Source organism: Lepisosteus oculatus, chromosome 3 (assembly GCF_040954835.1).
Source record: "Lepisosteus oculatus isolate fLepOcu1 chromosome 3, fLepOcu1.hap2, whole genome shotgun sequence".
Taxonomy (NCBI): domain Eukaryota; kingdom Metazoa; phylum Chordata; class Actinopteri; order Semionotiformes; family Lepisosteidae; genus Lepisosteus; species Lepisosteus oculatus.
Window position 1 is genome coordinate 75,094,653 of NC_090698.1, and position 17,750 is coordinate 75,112,402.

Below are 17,750 nucleotides of genomic sequence, written 5' to 3' on the forward strand. Positions count from 1 at the left end.
TTACCTGGGATACAGATTTTTGGAGTTATTCTTTGTACCTCACAATGATGCCATTCTGAGTCTCTGCCAGCATCAAAAAAGACCTGTCCCCCATCTCTCTCTCCCTTGCGCCTCCTACTAAAGACATCCACAGCCCTCCAGGACATCTTTGAGCTCCATCACTCTCACACCCTTCGCCCTTTGTCCTGCCCTTTCTGTGCCACTCTGTATCCCCTGTATCTCCTGATGTCTCTCTCTGTCTCTGTCACTCTCTGAGAGTAGCAGGTCCAGGCGAAGTTCTATCAGAACATCATGACGGTGCTGCGCCCCAGTCCAGATTATTTTGCAGTGGGATACTATGGACTCGGCTTCCCCTCCTTCCTCAGGGTCAGTACTGTGTGTGTGTTTATAGAAAGACATGTAACTGTCTTTAAGAATGGGTGGTGTGGTGCACTGTATAGAATTACCTCCTCGCAGTGCTGGGGCCCTGGGGTCAGTTCTGGTCCTGGGGTGCTGTCTGTTTGTTTGTTCTCTCCATGGTCACATGGGTTTCCTCCAGATGCTCCAGTTTCTTCCCACAATCCAAAGACATACTGTAAGATATGTCAAATGGCTACTGTGAAATTTGACCCTGGTATCTGTGTTTGTGTGTCTGTCCTGCGATGGACTGGCGTCCTGTCCAGGATGTATACTACCTTGCACACTTTGCATGTCAAGAACGGCTCTGGCTCCACCGCAGCCTTCAACTGGATAAAAGTGTCTTTCTGAATATGTAGACTCTCTATGAGATGCTTCTTCCTTCCTCCACTACATTTCTTTCCCACACGATCTCTCCTTCTACACGTCTCTGCAGAACAAGGTGTTTATCCACCGTGGGCGAGAGTATGAGAGGAGAGAAGACTTTGAGCTGCAGCTGCTGTCACAGTTCCCCAGTGCAGAGAGGATGAAGAGCACAGCACCCCCTACTGAAGACATCCACAGCTCTCCAGGACAGTGTATCCTCTGAAACCTGGAAAGACGGTAGAGAGACAACAAGGTCCAGAAACACAGGGAATGATGAAAACTAGACAAGAAGTACCAGGACAATGTGACATAATTGTTCTTCTGCAGTCTCAGGTGCAGCTCTCAGAATTTTCATATTCCTTCAGTACATTAGAACATACATAAGGATTACAAAATTTGAACATTTGGTCATCTTGCTTATTTAGTTGCCAATAGGTAGACAATTAGTCTTTCCACAGTAATTCATCAAGGATTAGGATAATTTCTTCTGGACCCCTTTCTGGGTTGAAATGCCTCTTATTTTCATGGTTTAATCACAAATCTGTGTTCATACTCTATGCCCATAACTTTTTGCTGAAGCAGTTGGTGGTGTAAACAGTCAAGTTGAGTTCTTGAACCGAAACTTCCCAAAATCACCTCATTTCAAAATCTCATGGTCTTGACTGTGCCATTGTGTCTTTGTGTCACTATTCGTTAATGGATGTGCTTTCCTGTTATAGTGAGTTGCATTGTTCAAGTGCGTTTCAGTGTACCCCAGTCCCTCTCGTGTGTCAGAGTAAATCATGTTACTCACGAGTATGTGTGACTTGCTCTCTTCCTTCAGAGGTGAACGTCCTTGACTGAATCATAGATATCCAGTGCTTTACAGTACAGCCAGTCCTGGTGGAGCCAGCCCATATCAGGAACCAGAGTGTCCCAGACCAGATTCTGGAGTATGTACTCCTCTCTTCTCCTTGTCTTCCCCTCCCCTTCTCCTGTCTCCTCATCCCTCCTGTAGGTGTGTCAGTGCACACGTGCATCTGTAAGCTCCCAACTAAAGTAGAATCAGTTAGAGGTTTCAAAGAAGTTCATAAATAAACAAAATATTTCACAATTTTACATTTTGAAGTAATGAATGAAATGAGTGCAGTGTGCAGTGTCTGTCAAGATCACCTCTGGGAGTTTCAGATTGGGCTGTAACTTCTGTTCCTTGTGTCTCCTCCAGTTTCTACAAGGTCAATAAAGTCAAGTGCTTCACATACTCCCGGCCAATCAGAAAGGGACCCAAAGACCCTGACAATGAATTTGCAGTGAGTAGGGGCAGGAGCGTCTTTATTGAGGGCTGCATTGTTATAGTTCTGAGTGTGATCAGAGGGACAGGGGCATCTGTAGTGAGGGCTGCACTGTGTTATTGTCCTGAGTGGACATTTGGTACCCCGCCTCCAGGGAAACAGTAAATGTTCTCTTTCACCCAAGATCTGCGATCAAAACCCAGGTGTGTCTAATTAAACAATCTGACATCTTGGCTCAAGGCCACCCTATGGCTTAGGTTTCAGCCAAGATGGTGGATTTCACCAGAAGCCTCCTCTCACTCTCTTACACAGGTATGGTTTGGATCTTCACCTTTTTTAGGAGGTTTTAAAGATGGAACATATCTGGGGCTTGAACAAAACATTTCGAAAGTCACCTTGTCAGTCATACTGTCTGTCATCTTGGCATGTGATAATTGCTTGTGAATATAATCACAGCTGAAATGAAGATGAAAAAAAGAGAACTGTGTCAATTTGATAATTGAATTCCCTTTCAATCATTTTTTGTCTCACTCTCTCAGTCATTTTGTTCTTCTTTCTCAGTCCATGTGGATTGAACGCACTACCTATGAAACAGCATACAAACTACCTGATATCTTGCGCTGGTATGAGGTCATCAGCATGGACACGGTAAGTCTGTGGTTCTGTCTGACTATGTGCAGCACAAGGTCTGAGTCTCTGTTCACCTGTGTACAGATTTATTATTTTGGTAATAATGTTTGTTTAATCCCAGAAAGTGCATCTGTGTCCCTGCTTCTCCTCACTGGCAGAAAGGCTATCTGCCTGTGTGCAGTTTCTATGGTGAGGCTGTGGTCACTGAGCCTGTATTTCATCATGATCTGTTTCCCTTTGCTGCCTCTACCCTACTTAGATTCTCAGCTGAGTGTATTGTCATTTTAAGGTCCTGTAGCATTGTCCGCCTGTGTGCAGCACCAGCTCTGAGCCTCTCTGTCTGTGTGCAGCACTAGCTCTGAGCCTCTCTGTCTGTGTGCAGCACCAGCTCTGAGTCTCTCTGTCCTCCTGTTTATCACCCTTTCTGCCCATCTCTTCCTGGCTGCCAGTCTGTGTCTTTCTCATCACATCACCACAGCTGTCTGCCTTCCAGGTGACCCTCAGCCCTGTGGAGGTTGCTGTGGAGACCATGCAGTCGACCAATGAGAAGATTGCTCGAGTGGTGAGGCAGCACCGTGGTGATGCCCGTCTTCCTGTTTCTCCCATGTCCATGCTGCTAAATGGCATAGTGGATGCTGCTGTCATGGGCGGCTTCGCCAAGTACGAGAAGGTCTGTCCATGTTCCTGAGTCTGTGTGTGTCTGGTGTTTAATGCTGGGAGCTTGCTCCTTACCAGGATATCCAGTCAGTTCTTGTTTTTCCTGTAGGCTGAGATTATTCTGCATTGCTTTACGATCTTTCCTCCCAGCAGTGTTTCAAGCTTGTTTTTGAGGGCCCTGTTGGCTGGGATTGAAACGCAGTGATGTGTGGGATTGCTGGCTGTTGTCTATGTTAGTGTAAAGGCTGGCGATGTCAGTCCTGAAGAGGATAGCCGTCACTGGTGTCCTGCTTTATTTGCTTTAATTTTCTCCACAGACTTCTTGATGTAACTGTTGTGTTTGGTGAAGGCTGGGCTGATATAATAGTCAATGAATTCTGCAGAACTGTAGGACTTTCTGCTGCGGTCTGATACTGTGGGTTGGCCGCATGATACTATGTGTGGTATCATGCAGCTCTCGGGGGTTTGTGAAGTTTAGGTAGTAAGGTATGTAGAAGTTTTACTGTGATCCTTGTGGCCTCCACCATGCCCTGGAGGATTTGTCAAATTTCCTTTGCAGTGGCAGGTAGATCAGTGTGTTGTTTTTCTGTAGTGTTCCTGGTTCTTTAGTTACCTGTGCGCCTCTAGAAAGTACTGTTCTCTATCCATGATGACAATCCTGCTGCCTTTGTCTCCAAGGACCCTGTCTGTTGCAATCCATAATTCCTGTGTGAAATAGAGCCTATCTTTAGTTGAACAAATATTTATATCAATTAAACATATATATTCTGTCATATACTGGGAACTAGTTAGTGGTTTACTTTTTAGCTTAATGTAAGTTCAACAGCATTTAAAGCAAATTGCATTGGTGAAATTGACTGGAGATTCATCTGCAGAGTGAGCTTAAGTGCTTCATACAGTATATTGAATATTCAACTTTACAATCTATTTTAAAATCCCTTTTGAGATGGCGAACAGATTATTTTTCATTACAATGAAAATCAAATTCCCATTCATACTTATCAATATGAATATGTAAATGAATGATTTTTAAATTCTTGACCCTTGAAAAGAAAAACTAAAATACACACTAACATCAAGCCAGCAGCCATATCACCCTGCAACTCACAACTGGCAACCACTAAAGCTAAGCAGGTGTGAGTCTGGTCAGTACCTGGATGGGTGACCTCCTGGGAAAAACTAAGGTTGCTGCTGGAAGGGGTGTTAATGGGGCCAGCAGGGGGTGCTCACCCTGCAGTCCATGTGGGTCCTAATGCCCCAGTATAGTGATGGGGACACTATACTGTAAAACAGGCGCCGTCCTTCGGATGAGATGTAAAACCGAGGTCCTGACTCTCTGTGGTCATTAAAAATCTCAGGGCGTTTCTTGAAAAGAGTAGTTTCCCATTGGCCTTACCAGTCATGGCCTCCTAATAATCCCCCCTCTATGAACTGGCTACATTACTCTGCTCTCGTCCCCACTGATAGCTGATATGTGGTGAACGTTCTGGCGCACTATGGCTGCCGTCGCATCATCCAGGTGGATGCTGCACATTGGTGGTGGTGGAGGGGAGTCCCCATTACCTGTAAGTCAAGAATCCTAGTCAATGTTATCAAAGTTGTCTGGTTAACAGTGTACCTGATAGGCAAAGCTACACAAAAAGCAGACAGTCCAGACAGTCCAAAGAACAAATTGAGCTCCACACAGTCAGGCAATTAGCCATCTAAACAAAACACCTTATTTTATAACACTACTCAGACAGCCTCTTTTCAATGCATGTGACAAGAATATCCTCTGCAGCCATTAATTCCACAGAGAGTACCATCAGGGTAGTATCATGAAATGCATAAAGATAATAATGCCAAACTAGCAGGTCGTTTTAACAATTTAACATATAACATAACACCAACTAATAACATTTAATAAACCACTTCAAGAAGGGAGATGCTTCAGCATGCGTAGGCTGCAAAGGAACAGGTAAAGGTTTATTCCATGTTGAAAGAAAAAGAAAAAAAAAACTGGTGTCTCTTTTCTTTTAAGCATGGAATAAACCTTGACCTGTTCCATTCAATAAACCACTTTACTTTATCACAAAATTTACATTGAGGAAATTATTTCTCTCATCGAGGATAGTGTGTCTTCCTGCAGGTTAGTGTGAACACATTGTTGTGATTTTGGCGTCACCTGATCATTAAACAGCCACTTTAAAACATAAATATTCAACAGTGTCTGTAACATTCTTAGTGAGACCATTAAGCTAGTCTCCATAAGGACTGACGAAGGGACAAAGGCAATTTATGGACAGCAGAGACACTGCATAGGAACAGACAGACAGAGACAGGAATAAGGACAGTCATCATCATCAGTGTTCTGGAAAATTCTTCACCCATCCAGGTCTTCAAACCTTGTTTCAGTGCCTGCAACAGGGGATGGGATGTTAAAGCACAGAGTACTTGTAGAATATTTGTACTTTTTTCCGTACATTGTTATACCAAATATTGTACTTGTATAAAACCGTGAATAGTGTACAGTATGTGCATATGTGTTCCACTTCAATCATGTCTGTAGGAGGTTGAGCCCTGGAACTCACAGAGCTGTACATATCTGATCACAGTATGATCGTTGTGTATTGTACAGTCGTGTTATTTAGCGTTAATAAATATTTCTCCTATCTATGTTTGGGTCTGAGTACTGCTCGTTTATCGAGCTGTGCTGGAGAATACAATATCGATGTGCCGTGTAACGGTATTCCATGACTTAAGGGGCTTATTTTCCTTTATAGTTTACTTGCATAGCACGCTTGTGTAAGAACCTTTATATTGATGTAATGATTGCTCTATATTGTTATTGTATCAAACCCCTGATCTGTAAAAATATCAACCATTTTTCTGCACATACAGTATTCTACACAGAAAAGACCATTGACTGTGATGATACATCTGTGTCCAGGAGCATCAGTGAGTCTGTCCCTTTATGTCTCTCTCTTAGGCTTTTTTTACGGAGGAGTACATGAGGGATCACCCAGAGGAGAAAGGGAGGATCTTGCAGCTTCAGGACTTAATTGCCTGGCAGGTAATATATTTAATTTTCCTTATCTGGTAATTAAAAGAAGCATGTTTGCAACAGAAAGCAAAGACTGGCCATAGATACCCATTGCTTTGTCATTCATTAATTGAATTATTTAAATTTCCACTTCCATTTAAGTACTGAAAGTTCTGTGTTTTCCTCTTACTCCACCATATCAAATTGGGTTATAAGAGTCTATGGACAAATACTCAAAGAACTAAAAAGTTTAACCAGTAGTTGCAAATTGTCCAGTCTCCTCCACTGAAGCTTTGTGATTGTCATCCTCAAACATTGCCAGCAGCTACTGTATATCACCATGCAACTCACAATTGGCAACTCACTGAAGCTCAGCAGGTGTGAGCCTGGTCAGTACCTGGATAGGAGACTCCTGGGAAAAACTAAGGTTGCTGCTGGAAGAGGTGTTAGTGGGGCCAGTAGGGGGCGCTGACCCTGCAGTCCATGTGGGTCCTAATGCCCCAGTATAGTGACAGGGACACTATACTGTAAAAAGGCGCTGTCCTTCAGTTGAGACATAAATCTTCCTTTGGATGAGATGTAAAACCGAGGTCCTGACTCTCTGTGGTCATTAAAAATCCCAGGGTGTTTCTCAAAGAGTAGGAGTGTAACCCCGGCGTCCTGGCCAAATTTCCCATTGGCCTTTACCAATCATGGCCTCCTAATAATCCCCATCTCTGAACTGGCTTCATTACTCTGCTCTCCTCCCCACTGATAGCTGGTGTGTGGGGAGCGGACTGGCGCACTATGGCTGCTGTCGCATCATCCAGGTGGGGCTGCACACTGGTGGTGGAGGAGGGGGGTCCCCGTTACCTGTAAAGTGCTCTGAGTGGAGTGTCCAGAAAACCGCTATACTGTATACTGTATGTGTAGGGAATTATTATTATTATTACACAGGCTGAAGCCTCCTCGCTCCCCTTTATTAACCTGCTACTTTTTCTCAGATCCCCTTGCTGGCAGAAGGGATAGAGCTGCACGGCCAGCGGGTGACTGAGGACCTGCGCCCGTTCCACCAGCGCATGGAGGAGTGCTTCTCCCAGCTCCGCAGCAAAGTGGAAAAGCAGTATGGAATGAGGCAGCTGGTGAGGCAGGATGACGCTCCGTGCACTCTGACACACTGACTGAGACATTAAGACACCCACATGGTGAAACACACTGACACAGCAGCTGCAGGGGACAAGAGTCCTTCCTTCCATCAAACTGAGACCCTGTGGTCCTGTTAGTTCAATCACCTCATTTGGCGTTGTCGCTCCTTCTGTATACTGTTTTCTATCCATTAACTCATTTTCATATTAACTCATTGTTTTTATAAATAAGATCATTATTAATCATGATAATTAATATCATGATAATAAATTAACGTGAATTTGCGATATCTGTATCAGGAGGTCAAGAACTTACCCATATAACACCGTGTCTTTCGAAGGTCTTCTGTTCAGTCTGATCCTAATTCTGGGGTCCCCGATTCCTGCAGGCTCACTTCTGTGCCTGAATGCTCTTTTGGATGGATAGAGCTACAGTACTCCTCTGTCTCTCAGGGACACTCTATTCATTAACACTGTGTTGATCACCCTTACTCTCTGTTACTCATGTAAACGTATTCAGTGAAAGGCAATGCAGCAGCTTCTGCCTCCTGTACTGTGATCCCAATACTCCTGGCATTGCTTACTCCAGCCAGGGACAGGTGGGGGGCGCCCACGGTCCATGATGACCCTGTACAAGCCTTTGTCCCCCGTCTCTCAAGTCCGCGAGGAGCCCAAGACCAAGCAGAGGTAAGTCAGAGTGTGTGAGCCAAACACTTGCTGTGTGAAAGGGGACAACAGGAAAGATGAGACCTTCAGTCTGACACAAAAATGCCGCTTCTCTGATAGATGTTGAATTCCTCAAGGGGGCAGCAGGAGGCCACCCCGTCACTCCTTTACAGGCCGGACACAAGACAAGACCTGGAGCTTCAGAGTGAGGCAGGGAGAGGGGGGATGGGAAGGGGGCAGTGAAAGGATGCAAGAGAGAAGGAGGTAAAAGAAAGAAGTGAGGGAAGATGATGGAAAAAGGGAGAGTGGATGGTGACAAAGACTTGAGTTTGTGATGTTGTTAATTGTCCATTTGATTCATTCTGATTTAATTATTTCTCACTTCTACTTTTTTACATTTTTTGTATAGTGCATTTTTCTTACATCATTTCTAGATCGGCTTTGATAATATGGGTGGAACATATACTGTATAGCCTAGTTGAATTGAAGCACATTGCACTGGGATACCGAGAGGGAAAAGGTGTACAGTAGGGTTGGGTGCTGACATTGTCAGAATTGACTGACTGTGATCTAGAAACAACAGGCTGGTCTAGAGAATGACTAAAGATTGAAAGAGCCCTGGGTGGTGTGGTGAAGAGACAGCAGCCAATGTTTGCAAGTGTAAAGTGCCTTCAGCTGACACAGTCCTCTAATTCATAGAGGCTGATTACTTTCTTACTGCATCTTCCCTGTACAGCTTTGCTATCACTGTGCTTGTTGATGTCAGTTTAATGTAACACTGCACACAATCACTAATTCAATTAGTAATTGTTCAATGCCACAAAGAATTTAAATAGCTCAAATAACCATCTCATTGTTACCATACTCAACTCAAGTATTTAATAATTTAAAAAGGTTCCATTTGAAGGAAATGGACTAAATTCCTATAGAAGTCCTGTTTCCACCTTGGGAGAAAAGGCACTGAGGACAGTTTAGCTTGCAATAGTGCTCTGCAGCTCAGGTGCTGACAAATCAGATGAACTCTCATTGTTTAGTTGAAGCAGAACAACCTATTTGAGGCTTCCGATTGTTTACTTGAGTAATAAAATTACACTGATGACCCTGTAAGTACTGTAAACCTCAATGTATTTTTCTCCAATTACTCTGTATCCCTGCCTTTCCTTTGTCCCCTTCTCTCTTTCTGTTTTCTGCCTGTGTCTCTTGGTTCCTCTGCTTTGGCCTGACTGGTTTTCTGTCTTTCTCTTTTCTTGCTTCCCTCTCCATCAGTCGGAGTAGCTCAGTCCCCAAGGATGCTCCAGAGAAAGACAGACAAAGTGCTGAGAAGAAAGAGAAGAGAAGGAGCCAGTTCCTCTCCCTATCAGGATCTAAGAGTGCCTCCACAGTCCAGGTAAACCTCCACAGCACCACACAGCACCATTTCCACACACACACCTGTTCTCAGTTCTGAAGTGATTTAAACTCCAGCAGAGCCTCTGGTGTTCTAAAGTGAGAAGTAAAACCTTAATTCTAATTCAAACATTGGGGATCTACATTTAGACCAGAAATAAGATAGGATAAGACTTTATTAATCTTGAAGGGAAATTGAGGTGTTACAGCAGCCCAGCGCAAGAAAGACAGACATCCAACAAGACAGACTAAAATTAAAAATAAACTGCAACATTATAGTAATTTAATAAGTATATAGAATACAAAATAAAATAAATAGAGTTAGCAAAATAGATATGTGCAACATATGTTAATAGTCACTGTAAAACAATAAAAGATGTGCAAAATAGGCATTTACAGATTGAAAATAACACAGTATAAACAGTATATCAATGCAGTGTCCAAAAGTACGAGTGGAACATGCTGTCCATAGATGAGCAGATGAAGGGATAACAGGCCTAGCCTTGGGCAGTGATATACACCCTGACAGCCGCCGGGAGGAAGGACCCCTTTCTAATCTCAGGCTCAGGTTGAAGATGTACTGCAACACTGCACCCAGTTGGTCCAGCAGATCTTTAGCGCCCTAGAACTCACACCGTCAGGACCTGCTGCCTTCCCTGCATGGAGTCTCCTCAACTCCGTTCCAGGCCTCCTTCACTGTTGGCCACCGGACAGCTTGTATCCGGAGATCTTCCTCATGCCATTCCACACTTCTCTCACATTAGTCTCCATCAGCCTGTCCTCCATTTTCCTCCCATAAGCCACCCCTAACTCTCACCTTCAGTTCTTTCTGCACTCGTCTCAGCTCCTCCTTGTCACCTGCCCGAAGAGCCCTCTTTTTCCTATTTAGTGAGGTTATTATTGGAGAAGCAGTGCACTTTCCTGGTGGGCACTACACTGTCAACACAGAAGTTTATGTAGTCAGTGATGCAGTGGGTAAGACCATCAATATCATCTCCATAAGGCTCACAGAGTACCCCCCAGACTGTTCAAAACAGTCCCTCAGTGCATTATCTCCTCACTGTCCTGGTGGTCACTGGTTGTCGTAGGACAAGAGGCTTGTACAGAGATAGGAGATAAACAAGGTTGTGGTCAGATCGACCGGGGGGGGGGTGATGAGGAGCTGTAGGCATCCTTGACATTAGCATACAGCAAGTCCAAAGTCTTATTATCTCTAGTAGGGCATTTAACAAACTGACTAAAAGTAGGCAGAGTAGAGGAGAGCGAAACATAATATGCTAGCTAACCGCTAGTAGTTCAATGTCCGGGGTGCATAGCTGTTTTTTTACAGTGATGTGTCCAGATTACACCATCTATCTCTGCATGACAGACCTCATGAAATAACTGAATAACTGAAATAACTGAATGTTGTTTCCATACAGGCAGTTCTAGGGGCGATCACTTCTGTGCTAAGTTGGTAGATGTTTGACAGTAGAAAGAACTGATCCCACCTGTGGCAATCGTTCCTTCTTTCCTAACCTTTGACCTTCCTCCCTGTGCTAAGGAAACTGGGTCCAGACTTTCCCTGAACCCGAGTGAGAACACCACAGACCAGTCAGCTGTCAAGCTAGTGAGCTTCACAGAGACCGACGGCGCCCCTTTCTCCCCATCTCCTACAGGTTAGACTTACGAATGTTGGGATAAGGGGTAATATTTAAGGAGGACTTCGAGTTTTCTGGGATCCTGGGTGGGGTACAAGCAGAAATACAAACTCATTTTTCAGAACAAAATGGGCTTTTGAAAAGTAGGGTCCAGATGTTGCACAATATTGGAGCTGTTTCTCTCTGTCTTTGCACCTCCCACTCTTTCAGAAGCGTCTTGTTCCATGTGTCTTCTCCTGCTGTGTCATACCCTCTGGCTCGTTCTCTCTCCCCCAGGAGTGGCTGGTTTTCCAGGTCGGGTGAAAAGTGCGAAACCACCACCGATACCGAGGAAAATCTGCCAGTCTGTGATTGAACAGTTCAGCACCACCCCGCCGCCAGAGTCCCCTCGGCACAGCTGCTCTGTCTCTCTGAAGGTGTGTGCTGGGGCAGGGGTGGAGAGTGCAAGAGAGTGAGGCTTTCCAGAACCTGAACAAAAGAAGATTGCCATTTTTTTATTTGATTATCAGAAGAAAATTAGATAGCTTTGCTCTCTCACTTCTCAAAAGATTCCAGAATGTCACCTTTAACATCATTGACAGCACATTGCTGTTTTTTTTAATCATCCATGTTTCTGCCTTATGCACTGCAACTCTGTTACGGAGAATGGAAAGTCGTAATTGGACAGATGTAGAGAATCAATTTTTTTAACAGAAACAGAACAGAAAAGGTTATATGGGGAATTCATTCAGCTAATCAAAATCCTTACTGTATAAACTCTATATGCAAGGGATTTTGTCGATATCAGCGGCAATGCTGAGACTCAAATGGAAATGAGATAAAGAATTTAAGAGAAAATCTAAGGTACTTCTTAACACAGAGGATTATGGGAGTCTGGGACAAGTCCTCTTGTGGTGTGATTGTTCGTGACACCAAGCAACCATTTAAAAACAGTATAAGAAGCACATAGATGAGAGTCTTAGATCATTCAGTTACTACCAACCTACTGTAATGAGCAAGATGAGCCAAAAATCACTAATCATTTGTAAACACCCTGATTATCTTGCGTCTAACGGATAAGGAAACCCTAACGGGCAATTGTGAATCTGAGTTTTAGGAATCCCAGTGAATTACAGTTGATTACAGTTCACACTAGTCTGGACTGCAGAACGTAGCCTCCTCTGCATGCAAACCTCTTTACTGCTCTAGCAGTACTCACTTGGAAGATCTTCCAACAATTGTTTTGCAAGTAACATTTTCAGTCTAAAATACATCTCTCTTCTCTTAGCTGTGATCGCCCGTGCAATGTCACTGTTAGCTTGGTACTGAGCCAGAAATAATTTCTAACAGTCTGAGGGAACTTGTGAAGCTGTGAATCCTGTAACATCCTGACGCTCTCCCTGTCACACCTATCTCCGTCCCTCCCCGACCCTCTGCCCCCTCACCTCTCTTTCCCCAGGGTCCCTCTTCCAGCCCGGTGATGGACAGGATTCCGAAGGCCCCTCCCCCTACTCCGCCGAAGGGGAAACGACAGAACCAGAGCTAACCGGCCGCTGCTGCCTCGGCACCCTCCAATCACAGCTGCTCGTCATCAGCGCTTGCTCACAGCTTTGCTCAAGCAGCCACCTGCGGTTTAATGCCTTCCTCAGTACCCGATGGCTGTGGCACGGACTCATCGGGAGTGCCCAGCATGTAGAGCCCCTTGTGTCAGAGACACTATTTCACCACTATTTCTGCAAACACTTACCTACTGTACAGCACACCCAAGAGCTGGAGTACCTGTTGCTGTCATTGAAACGCCAAGGTGACTCAGAAGAGGCTCGGCTGATATGTCCAAATCCTTCAGGAGATTAGGAGTTCAGGAGGTCTATGAACAAGAGCAGCAGGGTGATATAAGAAAGATTTTAAATCATTTGTTTTTAACCCCTCATTATAGTTTACTGCAGTAAACTATTCTTAAAGCAAAACAGAAGCAGTAAAGCACTGTAACAAATGTATTAAAATATATTTTTTTAAATGCAAAGTATTACAAATATTACAAATACCGCAATATATCCCATCACCTCACTCCCATCACCACCACACTCCCATCACCACCTCACTCCCATCACCTCACTCCCATCACCTCCACACTCCCATCACCACACTCCCATCCCTGCACTCCCATCACCACCACACTCCCATCACCACACTCCCATCACCACCACACTCCCATCCCTGCACTCCCATCACCACCACACTCCCATCCCTGCACTCCCATCACCTCACTCCCATCACCACCACACTCCCATCACCACACTCCCATCACCACCACACTCCAATCCCTGCACTCCCATCACCTCACTCCCATCACCTCCACACTCCCATCATCACCTCACTCCCATCACCTCACTCCCATCACCACCACACTCCCATCACCTCACTCCCATCACCACCACACTCCCATGACCACACTCCCATCCCTGCACTCCCATCACCACTCTCATCACCACACTCCCATCCCTGCACTCACCACCACCACTCTCATCACCACACTCCCATCATCACCACACTCCCATCACCTCACTCTCATCACCACACTCCCATCATCACCACACTCCCATCACCACCACACTCCCATCACCTCACTCCCATCACCACCACAGTCCCATAACCACACTCCCATCCCTGCACTCCCATCACCTCACTCCCATCACCACCACACTCCACTCCCATCCCTGCACTCCCATCACCACCACACTCCCATCACCACACTCCCATCACCACCACACTCCAATCCCTGCACTCCCATCACCTCACTCCCATCACCTCACTCCCATCACCTCACTCCCATCACCACCACACTCCCATGACCACACTCCCATCCCTGCACTCCCATCACCACTCTCATCACCACACTCCCATCCCTGCACTCACCACCACCACTCTCATCACCACACTCCCATCATCACCACACTCCCATCACCTCACTCTCATCACCACACTCCCATCATCACCACACTCCCATCACCACCACACTCCCATCGCCTCACTCCCATCACCACCACAGTCCCATGACCACACTCCCATCCCTGCACTCCCATCACCTCACTCCCATCACCACCACACTCCACTCCCATCCCTGCACTCCCATCACCACCACACTCCCATGACCACACTCCCATCACCTCCTCACTCCCATCACCACACTCTCATCACCACCTCACTCCCATCACCACCACACTCCCATTACTGCCACTGTGATGTTATATTACAGTAGTTTTAAGATTTATGCAGCAACTGTGCTTTGGTGAAATAATTTGACTGTGACTGTTCAGAAAGCAGATCATTACTATAATCCTGATAGAGCTGTTACACACAAGATAATTAGAAATGTGGAATTTGATGAAGATTTAATGACAGGCAAAAGTGCAGAAACGTCTTCAAGGGCCCTGTGTCTATACTCCCTTACCTGTCTGAACGCTGCAATATTCATGTGATCGGTCCCACAGCTGTTGTGATCCCCTTTTCAGAGAGGACCAGTCACAATGCACAGATTAATGCTACCCTTACAGCAAAATGGATTTGTTACCTGTTTCAATAAAGAACAGTAATGATTGAGCTCAGAATGCATCAGGTTAATTATTTTATCTTTCTGCTTGTAGCACCTACAGCAATAAAACATTTTTCTTTCATTCATTGTAAACACAGAATACACACCATCAGGCAAGTGCCATTACTGAATGCTGTCCACACTGTCTGTACACTGCTTTAGTTTTGACTCATTTGCCTATCCCTGCACCTGCTTATGCTGGTTTTATTTGCCCAACTATTTATTTATCTTATTGTATAGATGAGATTGTTACACTCCTCTTGTTAGATACTAAGGGCAAGAGCTATAGTACTTACTCATGTCTGTGCTTGTGAACCGGTGCTCCAACCACGCGGGATGTATTATACACCTCCACGATCTAAGGTTGGAATCCAGGTGGCATCACTTAACATCTGAATGTCCTCATCAGGGTACATCTAAAATTTAAGCAGAATGGAGTGGCACCTCTGTTTGGCAACATACTGTAGCTCTGCTTTTTCTGTAATCTTTCTCAGTGTGAGACTAGAACCTTGGTCTGATGAACTGCAATCACGTCCTCAACACCGTATCTCTTTATACTGAAAGCTTTGAGTCCTATTTTTTATAAGCACCTTGTAAGTTGACCTTTCCAGTCCTGTGATTCATGTCTCATCTCTAATGAAGGGTGGTTTAATTAGGAGAAGTCAAATTTCTAATCTCATTTATGCTCTTCCACAAAAATACTATATCTCACCTCTAACCCCATTCACAGGTTTTTTTGCAATCTTTATTTTGATCTGATCAGAGACAGACGTTTCTAGACCTTACCTTTCAGTTCTTTGTTGTTCCTGGTCCGTCTGCTATACCCCCTTTCCTCATGCACAGTCTTCACAGTATCTCTGGTGCCTTTGGATCTTCACTCAGGATGATGCCCTGTGCTCCCATGAGAAGACATTCATTTTGAATTTAACCATATAAGCAACACACTCATGTTTACAATGATAACCTAAAGAACCATTTTTTTAGCATGTACTAAAATAATTTGGGCAAATTCACTTGATTGCACTCACTTTTTTTCCCTTCAACTTGGAAGACAATGAGAGGAAATACTTTTTTCAGACAAAGTAAATCCACTTTTTCAGAATGAACAGTGAAACAGACTACCACTACATGGTAGTGACTTTAAAACTGAGAACAAAAGGCACTTCGTTAAACAGGGGGGTGGTTAGCATTACCATACTCCCACATGTACTGTATGTTTTTGAATCTGATTCCCTGGATTCTTTTAAGAAACGTCTGGGCAAGATCCTCAGATCATTTAGCTACTACCAACCAAATAGGTTAGAGGAGTGAATTGGCTCTTGAACTCTTGCTAGTAAGCTTTCTAATGTTCTTCAGGTTTAATAGAAGATGTGTTTAACTATGGTGATTTTGCATGGCTTTGTCACCCTTTTCACAGATGGCTGAGACTTCAGCAGTTTTCCTGTCAATGAGTACTTCCCCTGTCTAGAATGAGTGTTGGCTGGAGATTTGTTAATCATATACTGTAAATTTCTAGTACCTGTAAGTATGTCTACCTCTGCTGAAATATTTAACATGAAAATCCGAACTTTGTCCTTTTATATATACTGATGCATGTCCTCTTCTTCCTAAATAGACACCTCGGTGAAATATTTATTTAATAACCCAGTCATTTCTATTTTTTTTTTACAAAACGTTTTACATTTTCAGCTATGAGACACTTGCAATACACCTCCCTGTGACCTTTACTGAGTGCTTAGCCTTCGTTACATACAGTAATTCATCTCTCATTGGCACTTATTAATCTACAGACATCTACATACAATAATCCCCTCTTATTAGCAGTTTGCAGCATTTCTCCTGTGTTTGGCCTTTTCAGTTTGCAGCAGATAAAGACAATTTTCAGCATTAAACAGGTGATAGCTAAGTAGGACAGGATTTGTGGCAGCAGAAATTGACATTCCTCAATCTTCAGGATCAATAAAGTCTTATCTATTTATTATCCTCCCTAAATATAGCCTCTTCTAACATTTTATAGTTCCTGTTTCAAATACAAAACACTGCTGAGGGCTGTGGGTGATCATTGGGCTCAGACAATAACAAATCTCAATAACGTTCCTTGGAAAGCTATGAGGAACGACAATATACTAGCTTTTGATGTCAGTAAGCAGCCTAGTAGCCACCCTAGCTAAGGAGCTCTCATAGAGACACCTTAACCAGCTCCTTACTTTTTCAAGGCACTGCATATGGTCAGTCCATTTCTTCAACTAGTTTGCAAGATACAGGAGTGTCAGGACTCAACCAAACAATGTGGACACAAAACAAAAACATAGAAATTCTATTGATTGAATTAATTTGGAAAAACCAGGCCTACTACATCGTGGCAGATTGTCCTGTGGATAAACCATGATGCCCCTGGTCCTGGCACTAAAAGGACACCCAAATACACCTCCTAATGCAAGGATAATTGCAAGTGCATTGTTCTCTGATTGCATAAGTATAATTCGGTTTGCAATGTGTGCATTTTCACATGTCAATTAGTGGTTAATGTATAGATAAAGGTGTGTCACCTGCACAGGTAGGAATTGTGCATAGTTTAGATTATTGTCAGTTTGTAGGACTAATTGCAGCACTCAGCTTTGGGGTTTTACATAACTTTTATAATGCAGCTCATTTGTTTTGTAGGATTTGTTTTTATTACATCTTTCCTGGAATACATTAAGACAAAGCCGGGAAATGGCTGTCTGTGCTGTGCTGTATAACTGAATGTTGCCTGAGCAACAGGATTGCAGAACTCTAGAATTCAACCTGTCCTCGTGTGCAGAGGGAGGGGGGGTGACAGGACTAAAAAAATCAAGCAAGGAAGCAAATGTACTTTTATTAGAGAAATGTGGAAATATTTATGGAAATGCATGTACATATATTAATGACTTTTTTCTTTCCATTGCCATTTGATACTGTACATTGCTCATATATTTACTGTAGGTAATTGTTGCTGTTTTTCTGTTATAAAATTAAGAATGAGAGGGATTCATTTTACCC

General features: G+C 43.9%; 1 protein-coding gene and 1 long non-coding RNA gene across 3 annotated transcripts in view; one reads left to right on the plus strand and one right to left on the minus strand.

Annotated features, from left to right (window-relative positions):
- LOC102698393 (dedicator of cytokinesis protein 2-like) overlaps nt 1-14,745 on the plus strand; it is a 257,475-nt gene extending 242,730 nt beyond the window's left edge. For both annotated transcript variants that reach the window (XM_069187590.1, XM_069187591.1), the window contains 13 exons: nt 262-366; nt 833-974; nt 1,613-1,694; nt 1,967-2,051; nt 2,595-2,681; nt 3,157-3,333; nt 6,289-6,372; nt 7,326-7,463; nt 8,056-8,153; nt 9,399-9,519; nt 11,062-11,176; nt 11,435-11,574; nt 12,597-14,745. In XM_069187590.1, coding sequence (XP_069043691.1) covers nt 262-366; nt 833-974; nt 1,613-1,694; nt 1,967-2,051; nt 2,595-2,681; nt 3,157-3,333; nt 6,289-6,372; nt 7,326-7,463; nt 8,056-8,153; nt 9,399-9,519; nt 11,062-11,176; nt 11,435-11,574; nt 12,597-12,683 — 1,461 coding nt within the window. In that variant the 3' untranslated portion in view covers nt 12,684-14,745. The remainder of the gene's footprint in view (nt 1-261; nt 367-832; nt 975-1,612; nt 1,695-1,966; nt 2,052-2,594; nt 2,682-3,156; nt 3,334-6,288; nt 6,373-7,325; nt 7,464-8,055; nt 8,154-9,398; nt 9,520-11,061; nt 11,177-11,434; nt 11,575-12,596) is intronic.
- On the minus strand, nt 11,541-16,066 carry LOC107079091 (uncharacterized). Its single transcript, XR_001480074.2, has 6 exons — nt 15,758-16,066; nt 15,516-15,620; nt 15,026-15,145; nt 14,589-14,708; nt 12,583-13,004; nt 11,541-11,626 (listed from the first exon to the last, which is right to left on the minus strand). It is a non-coding gene; the product is annotated as an uncharacterized lncRNA (long non-coding RNA).
- Between the last annotated feature and the right edge of the window lie 1,684 nt (nt 16,067-17,750).